General features: G+C 37.7%; 1 protein-coding gene across 5 annotated transcripts in view; it reads left to right on the forward strand.

Moving 5' to 3' along the window:
• Neto1 (neuropilin and tolloid like 1) overlaps nt 1-27,635 on the forward strand; it is a 134,418-nt gene that overhangs the window by 45,808 nt on the left and 60,975 nt on the right. For 4 of the 5 annotated variants that reach the window (XM_074069645.1, XM_074069646.1, XM_074069647.1 and 1 more), the window contains exons 5-6: nt 26,261-26,302; nt 26,381-26,547. In XM_074069645.1, the coding sequence (XP_073925746.1) occupies nt 26,261-26,302; nt 26,381-26,547 (209 nt within the window). The remainder of the gene's footprint in view (nt 1-26,260; nt 26,303-26,380; nt 26,548-27,635) is intronic. The other variant, XM_074069648.1, reaches the window with a different exon arrangement.

Consider the following 27,635-nt stretch of genomic DNA (forward strand, 5'->3'; position numbering starts at 1 on the left):
AGGGAGAGAAACATGTCACTCTCTTTATAACTAAAATAATTTTCTTGCTTCTGAGCTCACGATTTTGCTTGGCAACAGGAAACTTAATCTTACCTAGTGGGTTTTCTTTTCTGTCTTATTTTAAATGTCAAATTTAAGATTCAATTAACTCACTTCTTTCAAATACCTCCTGCCTCCCCCTCCAACACTCCAAGACAGCAGTGCTCCTGGCTGTGCCATCTTTGTTATCTGTGCATTCTGACTTGTAGCATGATTGGGCCCAGTGCTCATTCTCCCATGTGGGACATTGGACACTGCAGATTCCTGGCTCAGTGAGTCCATGGGAATCTGATTCCATGGCCCCATTTATCTGTCCACCTTGTTGCCAGCTCACCCTTACATGCTTCCAGACTCTGAGACTAGAGCCCTAGAAAGTTCCCAGATAATTTGTCATCCTTTTTTTGTCTATGGGTCACACACAAATTCCCATACCTCTATTTATGTAAAGAAGAGGACATTTAGGGTAAAGAATGTGGCATGCCAGGAACTCAGCTACAGGCAACATAAGACAGGAGGCTAAGGAAAGAACAGGAAGTAATGTGTCAGCCAGAGGAAGCCACTTGCAGATCAGGAAGCCGAAGGATGTAGGGCTCTTTCCTAGGCAACTGATGCACAGAAGTATTCAGTGGAAGATCATGAAGGCCACTGTGCCATCAGGGCTCCAAATGGGAGATTATCTATCCATCCATCTATAAAGAGATTTAGCTTGCACAATTTTATCTCAAGATTGCAGTGCCTTGGAGGCCCCGAGGTCTGTAGCCAACAAGCTGGAGAGCTAGGAGAGCCAATAGTTTATTTCAGTCCAAAAGCTGGCACACTCAAGGGCCAGGAAGATTCAGTTTTTCAGTTTTTGACTCCAAAGGCAGAAGCCTCCTTTCTAGTTCAAGCAACCAGACAGAGGCAATCCATCTTACTCCCTCATTTTGTCCATTCAAATCTTCTAGAAATTGAATGAGGTGCACTCGGCTTTTCTCAGTCTAGTGATTTAAATATTAATCTTGTCCAGAAAGACCCTCACAGATAGACCCACAGTAATGGGGTGACCGCATTGGTCTAGTCAAGGTGTCTATAAAATTAACGTATTCACAAGGCTTTGACAAGGAGGTCAGGTGGCTGTGGAACAAATAGTTCTACATGAAGTGAATGGGCAGAGAGAGGGTTAGCTAAAGATGAATAAAGAGAATGCAGGCCTCCATAGTCTGGGATTGACTTGCTTTCCAGTCTGGGAGATTCCAAAGTATGAATCTCCTTGATTGTTTACACTCAACTGTGGTGCATTTTAATTAATTGAAACTTTGCAAAGTGCTCATAAGTATTAATCTACATACATTTATTGTTGGTCTTTTCTAAAAATTAAAAGTAACAATGTCCTCCTCTTATTGTCTATATATAAATTAAACGAACATCAAAAAGAATCCAGATTTTAAAAAATTATATATATTTAATATATTTCTACTTCTTCACTACTTCTTTTTGATAAAAAAACAAATCTTGACTGCTTTCACTTGAATAATCTGTGTCCCTTTGGATTAAAGGTGGTATTAGACTCTTCAAAACTTTGTGGTTTGACTGTGACATGATACAATCCACCTCATTAGGCATTCTCCAGGAGGCTCCAGAAAGAGTCTTCTTTTTTTTTAAAATTATTTTATTTTTCTTTTATTCGTATGTGCATACAGTGTTTGGGTCATTTCTCCCCCCTTCCCCCACCCCCTCCCTTCCCTTCCCAGCCCCTTCCCTCTCCTTCCCATCCCCTCACTACTTCTAATTTTGTTGAAGAGAGAGTATAAGCAATAATAGGAAGGACCAAGGGTTTTTGCTACTTGAGATAAGGATAGCTATACAGGGAGTTTCCTGTACATGTGTGTTACCATCTAAATTAATTCTTCTCTAGCTAACCTTTTCTCTACTTCCTGGTCTCCTTCTCCTATTGGCCTCTGTCACTTTAAAGTATCTGCATTAGTTTCTGTGCATTGAGGGCAACAAATGCTACCTAGTTTTTTAGGTACACTTGCACACCCATGTTTATTGCAGCACTATTCACAATAGCCAAGTTATGGAAACAGCCAAAATACCCGACTACTGATGAATGGATTAAGAAAATGTGGTATTTATACACAATGGAATTCTGTGCAGCCATGAAGAAGAATGAAATCTTATCATTTGCAAGTAAATGGATGGAACTGGAAAACATCATTCTGAGTGAGGTTAGCCTGGCCCAAAAGTTCTCCCTCATATGCGACATTAGATCAAGGGCAAACACAACAAGGGGATTGGACTTTGATCACATGATAAAGCGAGAGCACACAAGGGAGGTGTGAGGATAGGTAAGAGCCTTCTTAAGGTCCTAAACTTCTTCAGGCCTCATTGAGCAGTACCACAATGTCCTCCTCCTTCACAAGTTACTCTTGGTTCTGAGTAAAAATTCTTCTTAGGTTGAAGAAGAATTACACCTACACCCTATTATAAGCACATAAGAGAAATCACTTGGCACTCTCAGTATTTTGCCTGAGAATCTCCTTAATTAAATGTGCAAGTTGATCAAGGATGGGTCCTTGTTACCAGGCAACAGTTGCCAGATTTTCCACCACTGTATATCTCATTTGCCTGTGTTACATACAATAGGCTTTCCTAACTGTTCTAGCAGCCACCACTGAGAGTTTTTTCAAGGGCCCTGGTCTCCAAGAAGGACCCAGTTCCAAAGCTAAGCTGAAATTTCCCTGAATAGAGTGGCAACAATATCCACTGCTAGAAGTAGGGGGTGAGAGTTTCATTGTTGTACATCCTCACAAACCTTGGTGCTGTCAGTTTGACATTTATTTTCTACTCTCTTGGCTGCTTAAGGAAATCATGTATGCCTATAATTAAATTTTATTAAGAATAAGATGAAATGGCTTGTTACATCTTCTGAAGACATAGGTTTCCTCTTATGTGAAATACCCTCCCAGGATTTCAGCCCCTGTTCCTTTGTGTCTCCACTGCACAGCCAGTTGTAGTAATCAGAATTTAGTCTGAGTATTAGTGTTGAAAAGACTTTGTTGCAGTGCCTGGTTTCATGGTTTCTTCTGAAGAGCACAAATTCCTAATTTTAATTGGGTGCAATTTATCAACTTTATCTTTCATCTTGTGATTTAAGGAATCTTCCTTATAAAATTATTAAGTTATTCTTTTTTATTATCTGCTAAGTACTACATTTGCTTACCTTTTGGATTTTGACTTTTAAGGCATGGTGTTATACCAGCATGAATAAAAAATAAGCCACAAAGCTAGATACTGTTGGAGACAGCTGATCATTTCTACCTCTTAACACATGGGTTTAGGACTAAAAATTTCTCTTTAGCAACATCAAACCAAAATTATTTTTGTCATAATTGTTTTATTAATTAATATTTTTAATTCTTATCAACATTAAAATCTGTTCCTGTGTTTATAGATTTTTATTTCTCTGGGATTTCAGAATGAAAATATTGTACTTATGTTAGTAAGTACCTATACATTTACATATCTTTTGTCTTAGTGAATTGAATCTTTTGAAGATATTTTTTAAACTTTTTAAAATCAGGATTCATTCTTTACACAGGGGAGGATTCATAGTGACAATTCTGATTAGGCTTATGTTGTATACTAGTTACATTACCCCCATTTTTTGAAGTTTTGAAATCAGTTTATGTTTAATTAATAATTTAAAGGTCTTTTAAAACTCATCATGATTGCTAGATCAGAGCCCTTTGAGTTTGGAATTTTGTGATGATTCTGAAATCCACTTTCAATATTTTTGTACCCTTATTTTGAAATGCCTATTAAGAACAGATCAGTTCCAGATTTGTGTTGTTCTTGTCCTGTTTTTTGATCTTTGTTTTTAATGATGCATGCATTTCATTTGTTTCATATGTCTGGGTTTAGGTAAATTATGCTTTTTCATCCTTTGTGATTATTTCCCCTCTTATTTCCTTTTAAAAACATTTCCTTCTTTCTTTTGATTTCCTCCTACCATTTGTCTGCCTCTTTATTTTTCACTCTTTTTTCCTATCCTAGCTGTGCTTATCCAGGAAATCATTATATGCACATTGTCTTCTCAAAACTGGTCTTTATGTTCTCTGATGTAAAAACAAAAATCTTAGAACTTTTGCCTCTCAAATTGCCTTATCTGTGGGTTATTTTTGTTTAACTATTGCTGTTCTGTTCACTTGTGTTCACTTGTATATATATTCCTCATTCTTCCTGTCTCTAAAATTGGGCTCTACTGGCAGTTGCTTCTGCCTGAACTGTACCCTTCAGAAATTCCCATAGTGAAAATAGATGTCTGAATAATAATCTTAGTTTTTGTCTGAAACCATCTTTGTTTTACTCTCATTCTTGAAAGAGTTTGGCTCAGTGTTGAAACCAAGGTTGGTCCTTACTTTCATCCCGCATGTAAAATGTGTCATCTCACTGTCTCTGATTGCACTGAACACAGGTATCTATTTAATTTCTGGTCCTTGGAGGAAATAGCTCCTCCTCTTCTCTGAATGGTTGAAAGATTTTCCTTTTCTCAACAGTTTTGAAATTGTCGTTATCTATTTAAACATCTCATAGTATCCATATTTTCTTTCTTTTGAGAAATCTGTTGAGATTATCATTTCTCACTCTGTTCTATCTTTTTATTTCTTTTATATTTTTTCTCCTATCTCTCTGCATTGTGTACTGGAGAATTTCTGATATCTTTCAGGGCATCAACTCGAGTCTGCTGTTAAATCTGTGCGTTGAGAAGCTAATTCCAATTATCATGATTTTCCATTTCTAAATATAACTGATTACTTTCCAGAAATGTAAGATTTTTTTGATAATATCCTGTTCCCTGCAGACATTTTCAATCCCGTTTGCAATTTCTTTAAACATGATAAGTATAGTTATTGTTTAGCCTATGAATAGTTAGTTGTTCTTGTATCTGGAATCTTTGAAGGTCTATTTCTGCTGGATTTTTTTTACTGTTTTTCAGCTGGGCCTTATCCCTCTATGGTTTAATTTTTGGCTCTTTCTCACCCAAGCAGTACTGGTGTTGCACCACTCCAGATTCCCAGAGGGTGGATCTCCCAGCAGATTCTCATCCTTGGTTAGATCTTAGATTTTTGTCTTTTGCCACATGTAATGTGAGGTCCTAAGATCAAGTATTATATAGACAAATGTCTGTTATTTCATCACCTCAAGATACAGCCTCAGAAACTGAATCGCTAGAACATTTTTCTCTGTTTGTTGCCAGTTGATTTGTAGAGAAAATATCAATTGCAACTTCTTCCAACTTTATATAGCAGACTTAATTTCCTACATCCAATTCTTGGTATTCATGAGTTTTATCAATTATTAATTTGAGGTGCAATAGTAGTATTGAAATACTTTAACAATATTCATTAAACAGATTCCATATGATAATTAATAATATTCTAGGTTTTAGACAATTTATATCACCTTTCATACATTTTTCTTATTAGTCTCCTAAAGTTTTTATTTATAAAAATGCATGCATATACTGAAAAACATCTCTTTAATTTGTACATTTAATGTAATTTTCCCCTTTACCACATGTGTTAAAAATTTGAAATGCTCATTTTTCTTTTTTAATTTTACCATTCTACAAGATAGTTTTCCTGCCAAATACTATGACTGGGAGAGCATACACCTTTTTCTCACCTTGGCTTACATCATCAGATCAGATATTTTTGCAAGTTTGAAGGTAAATTAAGTGATTTAATGTTGAAGTTATCAATGTGCTTTTCCTGCTTTAGAAAACACACATACTCATGCACACTTGACAAATGCATATGGACTTGGGGAAAATAAAAATTCTGTGTAAATAACAAAGAACATGTAGGGGTAGTGTATTGAAGAAAAGCATTTAAGTGGGATGTCTGGATATTCACTCAACACATTTAGATATATGCTTCTCAGCATATATTTAAACTTTGTATATTAGCAATCATGTTTAGTTGGATGCTAGGCTATACCCAGTCCAGATCCAGGTTTTGTTTCTTTTGTTAGGAAACACAGACCACTTTTTAATATGAAGAAGAGTAAAGTGGATTACAAACTACCAAAATAGATTTGCCTATGAATCCAATATGAACATAGGTATTATTTATAATATACATATTAATATTTTGAGGTAAATATGATGTTTGAACTCAGGACCTCATGCTTGCTAGGCAACTTGAGTCACTTGCCAGCCCATCATGCTACATATATTTTTCAGATAAGGTCTCATACTTTTGCCCAGCTAAACTCAGACTACAATCCTCCTCCATCTGCCTTCTGCATAGCTGGGATAACAGTATACACCACAGTGGCCAGCTGAATATGACATATATTTTTATGATTTTATTTCTTGAATTCCTTGTTCACCAACTCTACTATAGCTCTGCCTTTAATTTATCCATGCCATGCTCTAGTTAAATCTTCATGGTTATCATTTGTGGCCTTACTTTTCATCTCTCATCATTTATCCTTTCATCGGTAATTTTGATGATTTCATCATCTCTTTGTTTTTTTAAACTCAATTATCCTGTTTTGTATATCTTTATGAATAACTTCACATGTCTGGTTTTTGTTCCTTGTATTTTTTAGCTCCTTTAACTTGATGTACTAGCCAAATGGCAAGCAGTGACGTATCTTTGGATCAGTGTAGTAGGAGAATTCTGTCTCATTTTCTAGCTACCTTGGTGGTGGTACATGGTGTTCTAGAAGGGGAATTATCTGGCTCTGTGGGGGGACCTAGACTTGTCAGAACAAGAAACCTCTGTAATTCCACCAGGCATAGATTCCATTGTGAGCAGCCTGGCATTAAGTGGACCCTTAGACCTTATTCTGTCATTTCTTAATGTACCCTCCTCACCTGCTTGCCCACCTCCAAAGTCAAGACCACAAGGCTGTAACAACAAGGGGTAGTAAACATAATACAGGATTTTCTTCATACTCCATCATGTGTAAGTCCACATGAAGACATACTGAGCACTGTTGGTTTCAGGGGAAAATGTATACACATATATTTTTTGGGCTTGTTTCAGATGGAAAAGTTGAAACAGAATTATGTCATCTTTATCAAATCCACATTTCTCTTATTTTAGTAAATGACAATAAAGTAATTCTGTATTATACTTGCTATTACTAATGGTGGAATTTATAGGGTTTTGTTTTATTTTTGGTGGTACTAGTTGTTGAATTCAAAACCTTGTGTTTTCTATGCAAGAGCTCTACCATTTGAGTCATGTCTTCAGCCCTTTATGCTTTAGGTTATTTTTCAGATAAGGTCTTGCATTTGTGTCAGAGGCTTCTACCTATTCCTCCTGCATAGCTGGGATTATAGATAAACCATACCACTCCTGGAGTTTGTGCCTGATCCTCCTGATCTCTGCCTCCGGGATAGCTGTGGTTACAGGTGTGAACCACTGTGTGTGACTGGGTCTCCTTTATTTTTTAGATTTCATATATACAAACTAATATCTGTGTTAAAGCATGCTTCTTCTTTCATTTGCACTTAAAAATTTTACAATATGATAACAGAACTACAAAAGTTATATCAGAAATTCATTACAGTGTGTGATGCACATATCATTATCACATGCAGGGACTTTAAGGGACTTGCATCGGGAGTTTATTGAATGTGTCGGGTCTTCATCCAGGCTCCATGACATTGGTAACTCAGTTGACCATTTTAATTCTCAGAATTTTGATGTGCTAATGGCTATTAAAGTAGGCCTATTTCTATGGATGCTGTCAAGTTCACGGATAATTATTCAATGAGTATTGTCATTACCAGGTAGATGCCCATACAATAGAGTTGTCACCTAGGTAAATGCATTTTTATTTGTAAACATTGCTGAGATTTGTTCTAACAGGTATAAATTCACCCCAGCAAAGCTATGATAGTATTGTCATCACCAGTCCTCTTTTGTGGTGAAGAAATAGTACTACAGAAGAGTTAGGTGACTTTCCGGGGTGTTGCAGGCCACTGCTGAAATGCTAAAGTCAACTGCCAGCCCTGCAGCTTGTCCAGAGAGTGAACTATGAACCATGACCCCAGACTGCCTGAGATAAAACAGGGAAGGAAATCTCATGGTTAACTTCTCCACAAGACAGATGCATATTGCATGGTTCGACCCATGTTAAGACAATGCAAAATCCTTCAGCATGGCCTGACTCTCACAAATTCCTTTCCTAGCTAGTGATATTTCTTATCTATTCAATACCTAAATTTTCTCTTGAGGTCGATTGAGTATTCACCTAAAAGTGCTAATGACACCAAAATGTTATGTTCATTAGTTTTTCATCGCTGTGACACAATATCTGAGAAAATTACTTAAGGAGGGAGTATGTGGAAAGGCAGAACATCATGTGGGAGAACACTCACTTACCTCACTGCAGGTGGGAGGCAGAGAGGGCGGCAGAGGAATGATCTGGGAGTGACATATACTATTCACAATTACACTCCCAGTGACCCACTTCCTCCATGGAGACCCTAAGTCACAGCCCTAATAAACCATTCAGAAAAGAACTCATCACTGGGTTAATCCATTGATGAAGTTAGTGCCTCAGAGTCCAATCACTCCTCAACAGTGCTACCAGCTGGGAATGAAGGACTCAACACATGAGCCTTTTGTTTTGGGAGACACTTCATAGCCAAAACATGGCAGTAGTTTAATTTATTTATTACCAGATTGTGTCCCTAGGAACTGGGTGTTAATGTCCTACCTAAAACCAGTCATACTGACAAAGAATCTTTTTTGGTGGTAGTACTGGGTTTGAGCTAAGGGCCTCACATTTGCTAGACAAGTGTTTTACCTCTTGAGCCATGTTTCCAACCCGTTTTGCTTTAGGTATTTTCTAAAATAGGCTGTTGTGTTTTTGGCTGGACACCATCCTCCTATTTGTACCTCCTGAGTAGCTGGGAAGACACTCATACCTCACCATGCCCAGCTTTATTGTCTGGAAGTAGTTTCTCTAGCTTTCAGCCCAGACTGGCCTCGAACCACAATCCTCCCAATGTTTGCCTCTCCAATAACTGGGAAGGCAGTTGTGCACCACCATGCTCAGATGACCAAGAATCTTTGAGATTGATGGTCACATGTGAAACTTGACATTCTCATCCAGGGATGTATGCACAACACACACTGAAGTTTGAGAATTTCTTCTCTACTAATAGGATGGGTAAAGCACTAAATTACTTATCCTTAAATATCTTCTCATGAGTGAGTTAAGAATCCTTCAATACTCACCATTTTATAATTCCTATTTTTGCTAATATTAAAATGCACTATTAAAGCAGAGATACCAGCTGAGAAGAATTAATCAGCTTAAGTTTAGTGGAGCTAAATTCAAGTTCTTTTTATTGAAAGTCTTAAGGACCATATCATATAATAAAGGAGTCCATGTGATCATGTAAATCATTAAAATTTAAGTTCAACTTTGGGGTAAGGTTGAAAGAATGGTCCCATGGTCAGAGCTCTTAGGAGCTCTGAGAGAAAACGTGCTTTGCAGAGAGACATTGGTGAGATCTCATGGGAAGGGGCTCTGAGTAAAGACTTTAACACGCTTACATTTTGATACATACATATCTGAGGTGTGAACAATCCATCCATGATATGATTAAAACCACAGATATAATTTGCATGATGCCAGATATGTTATGATGATGACATAATATATTTTGGCAGGGTTGTCTCTGAGAGAAAATTTAGAGATGGGTCTTGAAAAGTTTTTAGTAAAATGCATCTAAGAAATTCAGCTTTATTCTGCATGTTTAAGATCAAGGGGATATTTCTAAAGAAGTTAGCAGGATGTGTGGTATACTCTACAGAGACTGGATTGAAAAGTGCAGAGTCTGAAATTCAGAAGACTTGGCAGAACAAATGATTCACTCTGAGTTTCGCTAAAAGAATGGCAGTGGGAATTGATTTTAAATGTAATTGGGAAGAACACTTTTTTGATGACTCTTTGTGATCTTTTATTTTTCTATTTTTTTCTATTATTGTACTGGGAGTATATTGTGACATTTACAAAAGTTCTTATAATATATCAGAGTTGAACTCACCCCCTCCACCATTCTCCTTATCCTCCCTCCATTCCTGGAATAGTTTTAATAGGTCTCATTTTTCCATTTACATACATGTGTACAGAATACTTCTACCACATGCACCTTTCTACACCCTTTCCTTATATCCTCCCTCCTCCTACTGGTACCAGTCCCCCAGACAGGACCTGTTTTGCCTTCCTGCTCTCTGTTTTTGTTGAAAAAAAAAAGGATGGCATTTTTGTTTGTTTAAGACAGCTATACAAGGTGTTTCATTGTGACATTCCATGTATATATGTATAACGATCCAAAAAAATTGGTTTATCCCCTCTATTTTTCTCCTTTCTCCTTAGTCTCCTTCATTTTAACAGGTTTAAAAAATTTATATTCATTCTTGTATAGAAAGTACATCAACCATAATCAGGTTCTTAACTTCCTTCCTTTTCCCTCCCTCTCTTGTATGTTCCCTCTCCTTAGCATGACCTGTTTTTCATAATATTTCGGTATTTGTGTTGGGTCTATATTCCACACATGGAGGACATGTGCAGCTTTTGGTTTTCTGAACCTGGCTAACCTCACTTAGGACAAGAAAACACTTTTCAGAGAAGAATTAACATGATTTGGTCATTGTGGGTAACACAAAGTATAATAGGGAGAGTAAGGAAGAAGTCAAAACTTACTAGTGTTGACAACATTGACCAAAATGGGAGAAAAACTGGAAGAAGACACTAATGTAAATTTTACACTTGTTGAGCCAGAAGTGGAAGACAGAGGCATCAGACTGGTCTACATATGAGCCTGTTGCTTATGTTGGAGGTCTGACAGGGGTGACTGAATAACACCTGTGCACAGTTGTGCAGCCAAACAAGACAAGTTCAAATATTTCTGATTAATTTAATAATTTTGTGACTTTGTATGAATTCTTTAATCCTTTCTTTTCCTCTTCCATTGGTAAGAATAACTGTGCATTTTGTATATTGAGTTCTTTACTTAAATATCATAGATGTCATCCAGTCAAGTTCTATCTACAATGGTGCCTCAGTAAAGGTTTTAGGATGACACAATTATAATGGTAATTATAATAGGAGCACAAGTGTCTCTGTAATATTTGTATACTCAAGTCTGCTAGCTTATTTCCCTACTGTGGACTAGGAGTCACCTAGCTGGTACTATGGGAATACATGAGAAAGCCAAGAAAATGGTTACCACCACCACCACTATTAATAGTAATAATAATAATAATAACTCAAGACTCAACTTCCATTGTTTTACTACTAATTCCATAAATTTTTGCATCATTTGCTTTGTACCAGTTTAACCATTTGAAGGTAAAGAGATAAATAAAGGTAATTCACAGCCTGAAGAAGGAATTTTAAAAGGAGATTAATGAAGTGAAGTCAGATTATTCCCATTAGCAGTATCCTGGGTGAAAATTTCCTTTGGAGAATGAAAGCAGGAGAGTTTCCAAGTTGAGAGGAAGTTGACCTTGAAAAATGTGACCAGGAATAAGGGGAGTCATTGGCAGAATGAGTGTTCAGAGATTACTCATGGGTTTTGGATCACTGGAGCAGGTTGAGCCCTTCCAGGTGAGTGGGAAGACAGGTGCTCAGGTGTCAGAAAGATAAGTGCCAAGTACTGGAAGAGGGAGGAATAAGGACAGTAACATTTTAGGATTCCCATAACCTGAAATGGTAAAGGTTGGGAGTAGAGACCACTGTAGACTTAGAAAGTGAGGGAGGTAGCAAGGATTTCACAAAGAAAATAGAAGATTCTTGGTATCTTTCTGCTGAAAGGCAAGCATGAGGAAGGAGTCAATTTGTTTTTAGAAGTTCAGGTAATCAGGAGAAGGCTAATGATTGACAAAAATCAAAAATCTAAGGGAACAAAGCTGAAGGCATCCCATCAATCTTACTCTTGGACTAAATAAGAAAGACCTGTTTTTTCCTTTTAACATAACAGAACCTAAAATTATGATATTGATGTATACTGCCTCAGACCATTACACTGGAAAAGCCTGGGATTATTTTCACACCTCCTAATGAAATCACCTTTGATGCTTTTGTATTTGAATGACAGAAAAATGACCAAAGGGACTGCAGGCCTAGCAAGTGTCTCAATAAACAGCTGGGTCTTAAACTGCAATTCAAGGGCTATTGAACCATTAAGAGTCCTTTTATAAAGCAATGCCATTTTCAAAATTGTGCATATTTAAAATACCAGTGGGAATAAATTATACAGCTCTGTTAAAAATTCTAAAGCTTCTATTAGACTGGGTCCCATGGTTGCATTTAAACATGGGTGGGAAATATTTTTGGTCCTCCATTCCTTATGAGATGGTAGATTTGGCGGTCAGATTGACTTGGCAATCTGGTTCTGTCTGAGTTCCAGGATTTCTTATTCTGCCCAGTCTCCCAAGATGATAGCTCTACTTTCTAGAAATGATCTTTTCTCTGAGGCAGAAGGGATTTAAAAACTCTAGTCTAACTTTATCAACAGGAGCTCCAACATTAGCTACCCAACATGGATCACATCTACTTTCCAGTGCACTAAGCATTAAAAATACTGGCTTCAGACACTCATTTAAACCTTTAGAGTTACGTAATAATTGGGAAAATAGATAACAAGGGATGGAAAACAATTTTCAAGAAATGAAGAAGGAAGGACTTTGAATTTTTTGGCAATTCATTGCTTCCTCTATACTTAAAATGCAGTGAGATTGTTTGCTATTGGGAAATGGAGATAAGAAACAATTTAAGTCCTCAGATATTAGCATGACTTTGCAAAGGGCCTCTTAAATTGCAGTCTGGACAATAGACATGCTTTTCTAAAACTGTTTCATACCTATTTAGAGTAGTTTTATTGTCATTCAAAGTATGGATTTAAATTTTGTGTAGATGCTCATAAAATGGCTTTTTTATTTCTAGTATATGATGTTGTATGTTATAAAAAAGTAAGCATTTGGGCATGTACCAAGAATATAGCATTATTTGGATATCAGTGAACAGGGAGTAAGAACTCTCTTACAAAGTTTCTACATGCTTCTTGTCCAGTCTGAGACATTTGAAGAAATAATGGTAACACCTTATCGATGCCCAGAGTTAAATGCTATTTAAAGAAGATAAGTGCTAAATGACAAATTACCATTGAGGCTACACTAATAGTACTTCATTTGTGAATAATGCTAATGGAACAGCAACAGCATTTCAAAAAATTTTGGCTGATTATTTGTACATATCTATCAACTTGGAGTTCAAGTTCTGAAGTACTTATGTGTAGGATAATTTACATTTACCTAGCTCTTCAAATTATAACGAACCCATATCTCACCCATTAGTTAGTTGATATTGTCAAGTTCGTGGCTTTGTGTCAAGACAAGTTAATATTTTTAATCACAATCTTTTAGAAGAAGAGTAATTGAAGCCTTACAAGGTGGAATTCAATCAGTAAGTATTCTGATACATTCAGGTTCAGCTGATTAAAACTTTCTGGTGACTTGTTCTTTAAGAAATGAAGTATCTCACCTGTATTTTCATTACATACTTTGGTTCTTTGACTTCTATTTTGTTTACCATGATGTGGTTACATACATTTTCTAAAAGCAATTTTATTGCTTGATTGTCAATTCATTTTTGGTCCTATTAATTTTCAACCTTTCTGCACCAGTACTCATTGTGTGCAGCTTTTTATAAAAAGTGCATGGCTGAGACAGAGAAAGACAACTATCACGTGTTTTCTGTTTAATGTGGAATCCAGACCAGAAAAACAAGAATCAATGAGTGTTAAAAAGTGGGGACTGTTTGGAGAAGAAAACCTGTGGAGGGGGAGGGTGAAAGTAGAGTGGGGGGTGAGTATAATCAAGATACTTCATGCACTTGTGTCAAAATAGAATAATGAAACCCATTAAGCATTGCTTGCAAAGGGAGGCAGAGCCAGTAGAAAAAGAGGAACTGGTAAATTTAATCAAAGTACATTATATGCACACATGAAAATATCACAAGGAAATCCCGTTGTATAATTAATGTACTCAAATTGAAAAAAGAGAGGGGAATAAGCAGGTGGCTGGATTTTCTGGATCTGAAGAGCACAAAAATGGCTAGAACACAAAGATTCTGACTTAGGTAAGGATCTTTACCTTGAGAGCTGTGTCTTGAAAAGATGGGGGAGGTAGGGGATGTGGATGTAGCTCAGTGGTAGAGGATGTGCTTGGCATCCATGAGGCCCTGGGTTCAATTCCCAGCACCAAAAAACAAAAGTTAGAATGCACTGACTTTCAAAGAAAAAATGTGAGGACTTCAGCCTGTCATCCACACTGGCAGAAGCGGATGCTATTCATGGCGTTTCAGGAACTTCTCTGGGTTTATCAAGAGGCGCTTTGCGCACACCCACACCAGTCTTCTGGCAGTGGCTGCATCTAGTGTTCTGCACTTAGTCTTTTCTTCCAGTTTCATGATGGCTCCCCCTGCCCATGTGTGCTGCTGGTGTCTGGCATGAAAACGCTGGTGTCCTTGCTAAGGGCACCAAAAGAGGACGCTCCCAGGTTCCCGATTAGAAGTTGCTCTAAGTCTACGTAGAAGGGCTGAGAATCACTACATTTCCTGGACGTAGGAAAGAGCTGTCCTGAAGCTACTTACACATCACTTGCACAGATCTCTTGTGCCTTCAGTGTATTTATTGAGCTATCACACAGAAGGCGTCCTCATGATGCTTATGTTCATATTTAGAAATGATATTAAGAAAATACATTATTTTCTTAAACGATGTATTGTCTCATGATTTCCTTTGACATAATGATAAGTTGTGCAAATACTAATAATATTTTAGTGGGCTTGAAAACATCTTTCTAAAAATCTCATAGTTTTGATATATTAAATTTACACGAGTACATTTACACTAAAGTAGAAAAAAGTCATAATGTGTAAATCTGTGTCCACATGAAGATATGAGGAAGCCAAATTCAAAGTGAAAGCTGTAATTGCCAAGCTCCATCCATACTTAGAGAATAACAGCAAGCCTTTAAAAGAGGTTTAAAACATTGTTATTAATTTCATAATAACTGCCTCTAGACAAGAAAGAAAGAAGTCAGTTACTGAAATAACAAAATACTGGGCTGAGCAAGGAGGGCATGCCTGTAATCTCAGTGACTCTGGTGGCAGAGCTCACAAGGATCATGGTTGGGGGTTAGCCTCTGCATGAAATCTTACATTAGTAAATAAACCAAAATCCAACAAAATAAACTAAAATCCAAAAAGGGGTGGGTGCATGGCTCAAGTAGAAGAGCCCTTGCCTAGGAAGTGCGAGGCTGAGTTCAAACCTCAGAACTGCCAATCAATAGACAGGCAAACAGACAGATAAAATCATGTGACTCTGCAAGCTCTATTTTCATACTGTGCTGTGGATATTTTTCAGTGGTACTGGGGTTGAGCTCAGGGCTTTGGGTTGTTTGGCAGGTGTTCTTCTACTTGGGACATGCCTCCAGCCCTTCTTCTCTGATAGGATCTTGCATGCCCTTTTGCCCGACCATCCTGGACCAGAACCCCTTTACTGAGGCCCCCAGGTACCTGGGATGACAGGTGCATACCACTCTGCCCAGTTTTTTGGCTGAGATTATGACTCACTAACTTTTTGCCCAAGCTGGCCTTGAACTGAGACTTCCACCATATGTGTAGCTGGGATAACAGAAGTGAACCATTGTGCCCGGCTTAAGTGAAGGGTTTTATTTGTTTGTTTGTTTGATTTTTCCTTACTGGGAATGCAGTTGAACTCAGGTCCTCACACTCGGTAACTTAGACCTTTTCCTTTGCTGTCTCCCATTCCGCTGGTACCAACTCCCAGATAGGACCTCTTTTGCCTTCCTGTTCACCTTTTTTGCTTGTTTAAGATAGTATACAGGGAGTTTCATTATAACACTTCCATGTATTATGTATGTATCATAGCCCAATTTGGTTCATCCCCTCTATTTTTCTTCTTTCTACCTTAGCCTCTTCTTATGATGATTTCAGCAGGTTTAAAAATTCTATATTGATTCGTGTATAGAAAGTGCATCAACTATCTTCACATTCTTAACTTCCTTCTTTACACCATTCTATCAACAATCTAAAATAAAGTAATTGATCTTTGGATATTTACTGAAGCTTAAAAATATGACCCAACTTGCATTGGACTTAAAGATATGCTTATAAGATTTAATCCCATAAAAAAATCATGGGGTTTCCTGGGCAGAAAAGACATCCACTCCCCACCCACCCACTGCAATCATTCTTACCCACCTGCTTCCCAATGGCACCATCTAGCACCTCTTATCACTAACTTCCACTAGGTATCTTTAATTTATTCATTTTAGGACAAATAGGAAATGTCTACTTTCTTACATGAATCTTGATTTTGGAAATTTAGTTCTGAAACATTTTAAATATATTTGTATTTTTTAAACAATACTTCCAGCATCATCCTCAAATGTACTTTCTCATGTCAAACATTGTGCTTCATCTGTTTTTATGTATAAAATTGTTTTAAGGCATCTCACTTTCAATACAAGAGAGAATAGATAATGGCCAGGTGGAATGTCCAGATGTACCCCTTAGGTCTTTGGCAATAAAAATTTTGAGATGTACTATGTAAAATAATTAACTATACTTAGACATCCAGATAGAAAATGACAGTATGTAAATCTGGAGCTAGACTTCCCCCTTTTACAATTTCTTAAATGTTCCCAATGAAGCCTGTCCCCTAATCCAAGGAGTTCTCTTCACACCGTATGGCATCCAACTGAAAAAACAAGCAAACAGGTGAACAATACCAAAAGGAGTGCTTTAGCAAGTTAAATGGATTGAAACCCTTGAATTCACCCAGGATAGTTTTTGCAATAGTGGCTGGAGAAACAACAGCATCGTAAGTCTTTTGCATGGCCAATATTTGTTGTTGTAATAGCCGTAAGTCCACAGAATCATTTGCTTTGTTCTCATGCACCGGTAAGACAAGCTTTACAGGTAAAGTCATAGTCACTATACTGAAGCACCAAATGTCCTGAGGAATGACCTCCCATGTGCACCGAATCATTTGTAAAGATAGTTACAGGGTGTCTCTACCAAGTGATAGGATGTACCATTGACAGGTTGGAAAAGTCCAGTATGCATCGCCCTGGACAATTCCTACCTGTATGGTACTTATGACCAGTGCCCCCAGCAATGTGGCTGTGGGATTCCCAACCATCCCCAGGCTACCAGTTACCATCATCACTATGTCCATTAGTTTCTTAATTTGACCCCAGGTGGGTGGCCCACTGTCCCTTGTCTGTCTCACCAACAGCCATTTCCTTGGCCACCCTCTGGCCAATGGAGGAGTCAGCCTCAGTGGCTCCCTTTCCTGGGTGAATCTTCCAGCCTCAGTACCCTCATCTTCAGTACCAGGGGATCCATGAGGCTTGACAAACTGCTATGGTACCCACACTGGGTGTTCTGCATCCTCAGGAAAAATGCAAACATACCCTTGACACTACATAGCCAAACAATGTATGATGGCATGCTTAGTGGCCTCACCAGTGTGTGCAGGGGCATAGATATAAATTGCCTATGCAAAGCTGAAGCGTTTTGGTAGTACACAGCATGACTTAGTCAAGAAGCTTCTACAAGTGCAGCGGTTTATGTAGGCAAGCTCAAAACAAGCCCAGAGACTAGATTATCTGCCTGGCTCACAAAATGGGTAGAGGTGGGTTTGCACCAGCAATTACCAGAGTGTTCCCATGGTGGTGGTATGGGAATGGGGTCGAGCCTGGCTGGGGCTGAGCTCTTTTAAGAGGTGGGTCCAATGCCACAGCTCCACTGGTGCCTGCTGTGACTCACTCCCTCTCGGCCCGCCTATTCCCAGAAGTGGTGCCATGCTCAGCAAATCTTCTTCCTCCCCTCCGACACCACTTGGTAGTCAAGTCCTGGGCCCATTGGCACCAATCAGTAGCCTGGTCATGAAACCTCTGTTGCTTGCCAGGGTTGTTAGGGTCCGGCCTCTCAAGCACAGGGTAAAATTTAAAACCAGCTATATTCTCACCTTGACTACGAGCTGCCTGCAAGGCAGCCTGCAGGGGACTCTTAGTAAGAGTGGGAAATCTCCTGGCCCATAGAGGGAACTCCAAATGCATGGTTCCCCATGCTTGATGAGCTGGAGTGTCCTTCTGACCCTCCTCATCTGACACTAAATCAGAATCCAAATCATCTTTGGACTGAATTTTAATTTTATGTGAAAACTTGTCTTCGTAAGATGGGGCTGATGGCTATGCAACTCCGCTGCCTGCAGCATTTTGTTCCATTAAGGGACACTGCCTGACTGATTGTAAGGGGTGAGTCCCACATCCTGACTCAAACACCAAGGAGGAAAATCTTTTGTGTTCAATGCACTCTCCTCCCCCACCTTACTTGTTTCTTATTATATCTTACATGTGTGCTTCTTGGAGGGTGTCTTCTTATCTCAGGCTTCAAGTTCCCCCACAGTTAGGTTCCCATCCAGGCATCACCTTTCTCTAGAGCCCCATGTTGGCGCTACATCTCATGTCCCTCAGAAGCTTGTCCTAGAAACCTGAGGGCAATGGGAGATGCAGAAAAAGAAAACAGACAGAAGACCAAACATGCATAAAGCTGGGTGAGGTAGGCTGGATGCTCAGATGGAGACACACCAGCCACCTCCACCTCCAGCATGATGTGGAGCAGCAGTTCTCAGGGGTGGGGGTGTGACATTTTAATTCTCGGAAACAGGAAGAACCTGTGACCACTTCTCTCTGAACATAAACATCTTAGGAAAAAACAGCTGTACTGAATCTTGTCCACTTTTGCAGCTGAGGCTTTGCCAACTCAAGCCTGCAGTTTATTGGGCATAACTGTGCTTGCTCCCTTCTGTGGTTTGGGGCTGTGCCAAACTCAAGCCCGCAGTTTATTTGACACAGCTGTGCTTATGTACTCTGCTCTCCACACTAGACTGCTTAGTTTTTAATTATTGTCATTGGGATACTGGGGTTTGAACTCAGGGCTTTGTGCTTGTAATGCAGGTGCTCTACCTATACCTCCATCTCTGTTATTTTGAAGATACGTTTTGCATTTTTCCCAGATTATCCTGGATCACAGTACTCCTGCTTTATGCTTTTCTCCATAACTGGGATAACAGATGGTATGAGCACACCCAGCTGTTGTTTGGGATGGAGTTTCTCAAACTGTTAGCCACAACTAGCCTAGAATTGTGATCCTCCCTATCTCAGCCTCTCAAGTAGCTAGGATTACGGTTATGAGCCACCTGCATCCAACTAAGCCATCTATTAACTGTGTGTTCTTAAGCTAGTTACTTACTCTCTCTGTACCTGTTTCCCTCATTTCTAAAGAAGGCATAATATTGTTATATATCTCTTGGCTTACAGGACTTAACTATGTTTAAAATGATTAAAATAATACCTGGTACATATTAATTATTGCAATAGCATTAGCTAGTTTAACAAATCTAGCTAACTTAAAGACTTATTAGAATAACAAAACAATCTTTGTTTTAGTTATTTTGATTTATTTTGAATTTTTATTATTTAAATTTGTGTAGAATACTTGAGAAGTCTTGTGCCCCATAAAAATTTGATTTATTTGGAATGTAATTTCCCTTTAGAAAAGTTCTAGAAGATTGTAACTACAAACAAAATTTTGGGATGCTTAAAAAATATAAATTGGTTTTAAAGTCTGCATTCTCTCTTGTAATATAAATGCTAATTTCTGCCAAAATATTTGGTTGGTTTTCCAGTAGCCAGTATGTTTTTCAATTAAATGTCAGTGCTACATTACTTCATAGTATTCTGAAGGAAATTATAAATAACACCATCTCACATCTTTAGTTCCCTCATATTTGACTTATGCTTCATTTGATAAAAATGTCATTAAAACATTCTGACCAGCTATACAAAGGCAAAATGAATAGTAGAGATTATCCCAAAATTTGGGGAACAGTAGATCTCATATAACACTGCTTGCAGTGTCTACCTGTCAGTGAGAAGGATGGCTGACATAATTCAGGAAGTCAGAGATTGTGAAAATTTGGTGATGATATTTACCAGTTTTCTCTAAGAGTATCTGGTCCGGTGGTTGAATTGTGCTTTGCAAATATAACCAAGTATCACATGTGATTTTTATAACAGAAAGGTTGACATAGCTACACAGCCTGATTGGGCAGCTACATTTTGCACTAACTTGAATTCTAAGAGCTTAAAGCAACAAGATTCTCCTGTTAACTTCGTTAAGGAAAACCACAGCTGGAAAGATTGGATGAATCATTTAAAGTTCCAGAGACAGCACTGAAGGTGGTTCAGTTTTGGGTTAAAACAAATTGAGGTTTTATAATGTCATCACATCCCAATTTTTCATTTATGGGATGAAGATTCCTCTGATAGGATCGCTCATAGTCAATTGGCTTAATGGTAATTTCCAGAAAGTTCATCTACCCCATGGCTCACAGTATGGAAATCTCTTTAGGTTATGAAATCAGTGCACTGCACAGGGCTGAAATATTAAATTGCAACCTAGAGTTCTGTGGAAAGAAAATGGCCAAGATACAAGACAGGCATGGTGAGGGCAGAAGATTCTGATTTCTACTCTGGAAAATTACTGAAGATCTCAAAGTGCTACTATAAAGGGCTGTATCAGTCAATATTTGCCTTATTAACCACTGAAACTGAGGACATTTTAAATATCTGTTTATGGAGCATTTAAAACTTATACCAGTAAACCAGTTATGTGTTAAAGTACCTAGCAGGTTTTATTAAAACATCACTTAGTAGTGAGATATTAATAAATATTAAAATGCTAAATAAAAGTGAAGCTCTTTTATATTCTTACAAACACAAAATATAAATTTTTTGAAGCTCACTGGATTATCTCAAGCATTTGTTATGATATTTTGTTATGGAGAAAGCAGAGATATGTAGTTGGTAAAGGAATGTGTATTTTGATAGCATTTTCAGATCAAAGTGGCTACGTTTTATACCACATCAAACCTCAGCAAATGAACATTCTTTTAAAAGTAAGTGCCAAAGACAAATGTGAAACCACATCAACAATTACTATGCATTTTGCTACATTAAAATGTATCAGTGCGGTCTTCAAATTTCTTTTCAAAGCCATGCATTATTTGTTCTGCAGTTTGGGGATCACCGTTAGGCAGAACTTCCAAATAGTGACATATTTCTTTATTCAGCACCAAAAATCATATTGCTTATATCAACAACAATCTCATTTTGAAATTCTCCAAGCTTTGAGAAGCTGTCAGGCACACAGCGATGAATACATTTTCTGTTTGAAGCTTGGGTATTATCATTGGCAACACTGTCAGTTGTTTTCCTTAACATCAACAAATTAGTTTTGTTCATTTTCAAAATAATCTCTGCCAAATATCCAAACCTGAATAACTACAGTTTGTCTTTCAAGCCAAAATGATTCTCCATGAAAAAAAGTAAGCAACTCAGTTCTCAATGTAAACAATTTTAAAAGTCCTTTTTCTTAAGAAAGAAATTCTACCAGTCTGCAGCAGAAGTGCCTTACACAGCAAGGTATGGTGGCTTATGCCTATAATCTCAGCTATTCTAGAGGAGGAAGATCATGGTTCAAGACCAATCCAGTTAAAAAGTCAGGGAGACTCCATCTCAACAAATAAGCCACGTGATTGTGGTGATGCCAATAATCCAAGCTACCCAGGGGGAATAGGAAGAGAATCACAGATCAAGGTCTGCCCCAGGCAAAAAAGTGAGACCCTATCTGAAAAAAAAAAAAAACCTAAAGCATAAAGCATTATGAGTGTGGCTCAAGTGGTAGAGGCTTGCCTATCAAGCACAATACTCAGTTCAAACCCCAGTACTGTCAAATAAAATGTCTAACTCATACTTAACATTGCACCCTGAAAATATTGGTACATTTAGTCTAGATTTTAGGTTTTAAAAGTAGCATGGGTAAGAAAATGACAGTGAGCTGTGCCATGCACACTGGATGCTCAGATTTGGTGCTGCACTCTGGATTGTTAACTAAGCATCAATAATTTTAACCACCATTGTTTAGCACCATCAGTGCAAATGTTAACTCACAGGTTCTAGCAGAAGCCATATGAACTGAAAGTTATGAATAAATTAAATATTTCCACAGAAGACAAGCATTCACATAAAAGACAATCTTTGGTGACTAATCCACACAGATACTGGTCCAACTCAGGTAAAATAACGAGTACTTAAGTCATATCTGTGCCTCCACAAATGTGCTAGACAAAAGTAAAGATGCAGAAAAGATCAAGTCTGTTTTCCTGTTTCAGCTGAAACTTCCAACCCAGGAAATGCTGTCAGTGTGGAAGGTGGTGCTTGCATCCTGCTTTCTCTTAAGGACTCCACCCGATGGCATTGGGCAGTGGCAGGTGCAGTGGCTTTGCTGACTCTGAGCTCTCTGGCTCCTCAGCCAAGGCAATGTACCAGCTCTCCCCTTGAGATGCTTCACTGGTTCCCCTGCTTTTAGTTTGAAAAGTGACATTTGGCCTTTAAAGGTGTAACAATGTCTTGAGCTATCTTGCAAAACTCTGAGTTATCTGTCTCAAAAGACATCAGTGACCATACTGTCCAATGAAGTGATAAAATATTTTCTGTGTAAATTCTTTAAAAGTCAGTTATTAATATCCATAAAGCTGATGAAGGGACAGATTTTTGTTATATCTCCATTTTTGTTCATAATTTTCTCATTTTATGTGGAATAGAGTCCACCTTCCATTGGGATGACACCTGTTCAAATGCCAGTTTCATCTCTCTGCCCCTTAAAATAGAGAGTGTAACTGAGGAGAAAATCTCTTCTTTAATCAACTATTTCTAAGACAAATGCCCATTCTAAACCACAATAGAAATGTAGCAGTATATTTTATTTAGGAGCAAATGAAATTAAGTTTTCTAATTACTATACTTTTAGATAAAATTTAAAGGTTTATAAAAGGTTTCATATTTTATGCAGATAAATACATGAGATATATGGATGTGTAGATAGATTTACAAAACAAGGCAGAAAATGTACTCACTACCTGCTTTTCCAAGTAAACCCAAGAAAAATTTGAGATTTCCAAATAATTCCCCAATACCACCATACTGTACCATAATAGGTTGCAGGGTTTATGCTAATGAGAGCTGGAAATATCTACTGTGCCTCCAGTGAGAACAAGCTGAACCACTCTGTGAAAATGCACACATTTGCACACTAAAGCATTTAACCTTAGAACGTACTCTTGAACACACAAGCAAATACCTCATTAGCTACAGTAATGTTCATTTGATTGCATGTAATACAAGGTTTTAACTACTCTACCATGAATTCCTGGAAAAATGAGAGTGGCCAAGACAAATTTTACTTTGGAAATGTCACATTGGAAATGTCACAAGGAAACTCCCTGTACAATTATTATATACTAATAAAAAGGTTAGGAAAAAGACATGAGGTCCCTTACAGAGTCGACTTCAGTGGGCATAGATTATTAATCAAAAAGTAAGGATGGCAGTACAGTGGCTATGAATTGAAATCAGAACCCTGAGGGGGTCAAGAAAATGGGAGGTGATGCTGCCTTACAGAGGATTTTCAAGGAAGGTTTTTTGAGCCTAAAATGGAAGAGTGAGAAAGACCCAGGTATGCAATGATCTGGAAAAATTTCTACAAAGAGATGAAAGAACAAGTTCAAAGGTCTGCAGAAAACAGATTTGATTGTCTTTGAAGTTGAATGGAGGAGAGAACAGGGCCCAAGGCTGTTGGGCTTGGTGGGCAGGGGCAAGAACACAAAGAGAGTCATGGTCTTATTCCAAGGGCAATGGAATGCCAGGCAAGCCTCATGACGTCACTTATGTTTTCACAGGTTGACTCAATTTACTTTGTGGAAAATAGCTTTGGGGAGACATGCTTCATAGTAACTCCATCTTTATTGTGTAATGACATAACAACAAATGTCATTGCCCCCAAATAACCTTGAGCTATCAGTCCAACTTTTTATTCTTAAATTCAACTTGGGCTGTTTCAAAATATTTTTGTTTATTTTTTGCAGGTCATATGAGCAGTGTATATTTGTGATATTACTGGTGATTAATATAAATGGAATTGTAAATACAAATTTTCCCCTCAAGTTTTCTTTAAACCATTGGTACTATCACTATTAATACAAAGACAAAAGTAAATCTTCAATTCCCATAACTGGCATTTATCTCAACCTTGTCTTGTATGAGGTATGAAAATGATAAATGATAGTCTTCAAACTAGAAAAAAAGAATACCAACTACATTTCCATAAAAATTCTAGGGATTGCTTTATATGGCTGAAGCATCCTGGTAAGAAGGTGATTTTGTCTATGAGTAATGAATGTAATTATGCATGCTAAATAGCAAAAGGTTATAATGAATAACAAAATCTAGATACCTGGGGTGGACAAGCTTGATATAAAAATCAGGATGACACGAATGAATCTTGCCAATGAGATGGTTAATGGAAATAACATAAAGTTAGTAATTCTACAAAACATAGCTCTTTTCTTGCACATAGTAGGTACTAAATACATGCTTATTGATTTGAAATAACCAAATACCTACTTATTTATATGAAGGAAAAAATCCCAACTGTGAAGTATCTTGGACTAAATTATCTATGTGTCCTCATTTCTGTGTTTTCCATGAAAATTTCTTACAAATGTTTTTTTTCTTTATTTTTTTCCATAAAGTAAAAGAACCATTTTCAAAACCATGATACAAAGGAATTTGTTTCATGATCCAAAGTTTCTGAATATGATGTCCTATAATAAACCAACTATAAGTAGCTGATATAACTCTGGTGGAGTGTGGCTGATTCCAATCTCTCAGTGGTGACAGATTAGTTCTCATCTCTATTTGACAAAACAAAAACACACAACAGAAAACAACCTTTAAAGAGCTAACAAGATGCAAGTTTAGTGCATCTGTGCCCAGACACAAAAAGATGCATAATAGATGCTTTTGAGTAGTGTCTTAAGAATATTTCTGTTACAGGATATTCCATTTATTACTAATACTATAGCAGTAATTGCATATGACATTCATGACCACCTTTACTTTGCATGTGATGTATGTCCAGCTATATAGCATGATCATTGATGCCTTTACCCAGTAATAGGTAAAAGCAAATTAAACTCAAGGAAGGGGAGGCTATAAAGGACATGTATTCTTTCAAAAACAAAAACCCAGAGAAGTACAACTCCATAGCTCCTCAGTGGCATCCTGAAGGACCTATGGTTTCCCATGTTACTAGTCACTCATTCTCAGAGTTAGCATTGTCTTACATCTGTACCTGTCTATATCAGAAGTTGACCACTGCACCTGATCCAAAGGGTCCAAAATAACATGACTGCAATGTGAGTCAAGAAAACTGGTCTGCCTTTCTCAGAAGTCCTCTTCCAGGCTCACCTTGATATTTTATTGCTAGCAGACCTATCTAATCAATTCTGAGAAATAGGAATGAGCTACCATTTTGAGGTGAAATCAAGTAGGCTCATGATGAAGTGAGCTTCCTCTGAAACACATAAATAAGCAGAAAAGACAGATAAGTGAACCTCAGTTCCTGGACAAGAAGATGAGAGAAAATGGATATTGGGTTTGAAAAGTAGAAAATTGAGGAATACTTTGAAATTCAGCATGGTACTAAATGAAAATAGGGTGATTTGTTTAACCAGAGGAGAAAAGCTCAGATTTCCATCTTAACCTTTTACTTTGATATTGCAGGTGAAAACTGTCTCAACAATTCACAGAAACTTTTGAACCAGATAAAAGACTTGTGTTTATCATACATGGAGGCTGACCCAAAGTTTTAATTACCTATAGACACATTTTGCCAAAACATCTATTGCCTTATTATGGACACAGGCAATCACTGTACCTGAATTACTTGCCTATTAGTTACAGGAATGGCATTAGAAGTTTTCAAAAACCATCTCTTTTATATTCACCAAAACCTAGCAGTAATACATTGTTATACACATGTAACATGCCCATCCTAATATTACCATGCACTATTTATTTTGCCATTCAGTTTCTCCTAATGTGTTTTAAGGCTGATCCCAGGATAATTTGATGGTATAGTACTCAACATCATTTTATGGTATAAGTGCAGTATAGGACTAATTGTCTTTTTCTCAATTTTTAAGATCCTGACTTTAAGGACCTTGGAGTTTTGAAACCATTACCAGGTTGGTAAAATAGCTATTTAATAATGTTTGGAGGCCTTGTTTTCTACTGTAAAATATACTTTTGGTTTATTTTTCAAGCTCCATTTTTGTGTGTTTGTTTGGCATCTTCTTGTGTAGCCTGTGAGTTTGAGATGGGCGGCCCTGAAGGAATTGTGGAGTCCATACAAATTCTGAAGGAAGGCAAAGCTTCTGCCAGCGAGGCCGTGGATTGCAAGTGGTACATCCGAGCCCCTCCACGATCCAAGGTCAGTCTCACCGTGCGATCAGACCTGACAGTGGGCTTGAGAAGCATCCCAAACACAGTGCCTTGAGCAACTGAGCACACTTAACATGTGATAGAGTGATATCACAGCTACTATTTTCTTTTGGTTTTGAGATGCACTTGTCTTCTTACCTTGTCCATTCTAACTTCTGTGCCATAAATTGCAAGGTGGAGATATGGTAAAGATATCTTTTGCTAATAAGAGACTCTGAACAGAGTAAGTCTATGTCTCTGAAAAGTAGATTGAGTGTGTCTGGCACAAGCAATGGCTATGAACATAATTATACTTGAACCCTAACTGTCAATACCTGAAGTTTGTTTTCTAACCTAAAATAATATCTGTGGAAGAAATGGCTAGGTACTACAAAATCATGTACATAATGTATGGAAAATACATGAGTGATAAGGCTGGGAACAGTGGGGATAGCATGGAGGATTGAACTGCCTGTGCTCATTTGAACGGGAGAGTCACTCTAACTGCCTCAGAAGCTTGCTGTTATTTGTTTTTGGAAAATGTGTGACCAGCATTACTAAGTCTCCCAATGTTTTCCACATCACAAAACTTCAGTCTTTTATGTTGACTATATGTAGCTTTATTTTCTGGCAATAAACTATAAAATTTTTCAGTATTATGTGTAGTATATTTAATATAAGGTGGACCAACACACTTTAAAATTTACAGTATTACATGTATGTGTAAATGTGGTGTGGCCAGATTCACACACAAGCAACCACTTTACAGATCAATCTTCAGTAATATTGAGAATGAGGTTGCCAAAGGTGTCCAGCATTGATTATTAATTTTTTTTTGTGGTACTGGGGTTTGAACACAGGGCCTCATGCTTGCTAGGCAGGCACTCTACCACTTGAGCCACTCCTCCAGGCCTACTGAGAACTTTTTATCCTTCTTTTATTCTCATTCTTTAGTTACAGACTTACAACAAACATTACTGACTTACGGAATTCCTGTTCAATGATTTCTTGAAGTTGAGTCAGTTCCTTGTCCATTTAATTGGTTTATTGACTCTACAAAGCTCAGGCACTATGATGGAGAAGTAAAAGCACACTGGG

The sequence above is a fragment of the Castor canadensis genome, chromosome 4 (assembly GCF_047511655.1).
Source record: "Castor canadensis chromosome 4, mCasCan1.hap1v2, whole genome shotgun sequence".
NCBI lineage: Eukaryota > Metazoa > Chordata > Mammalia > Rodentia > Castoridae > Castor > Castor canadensis.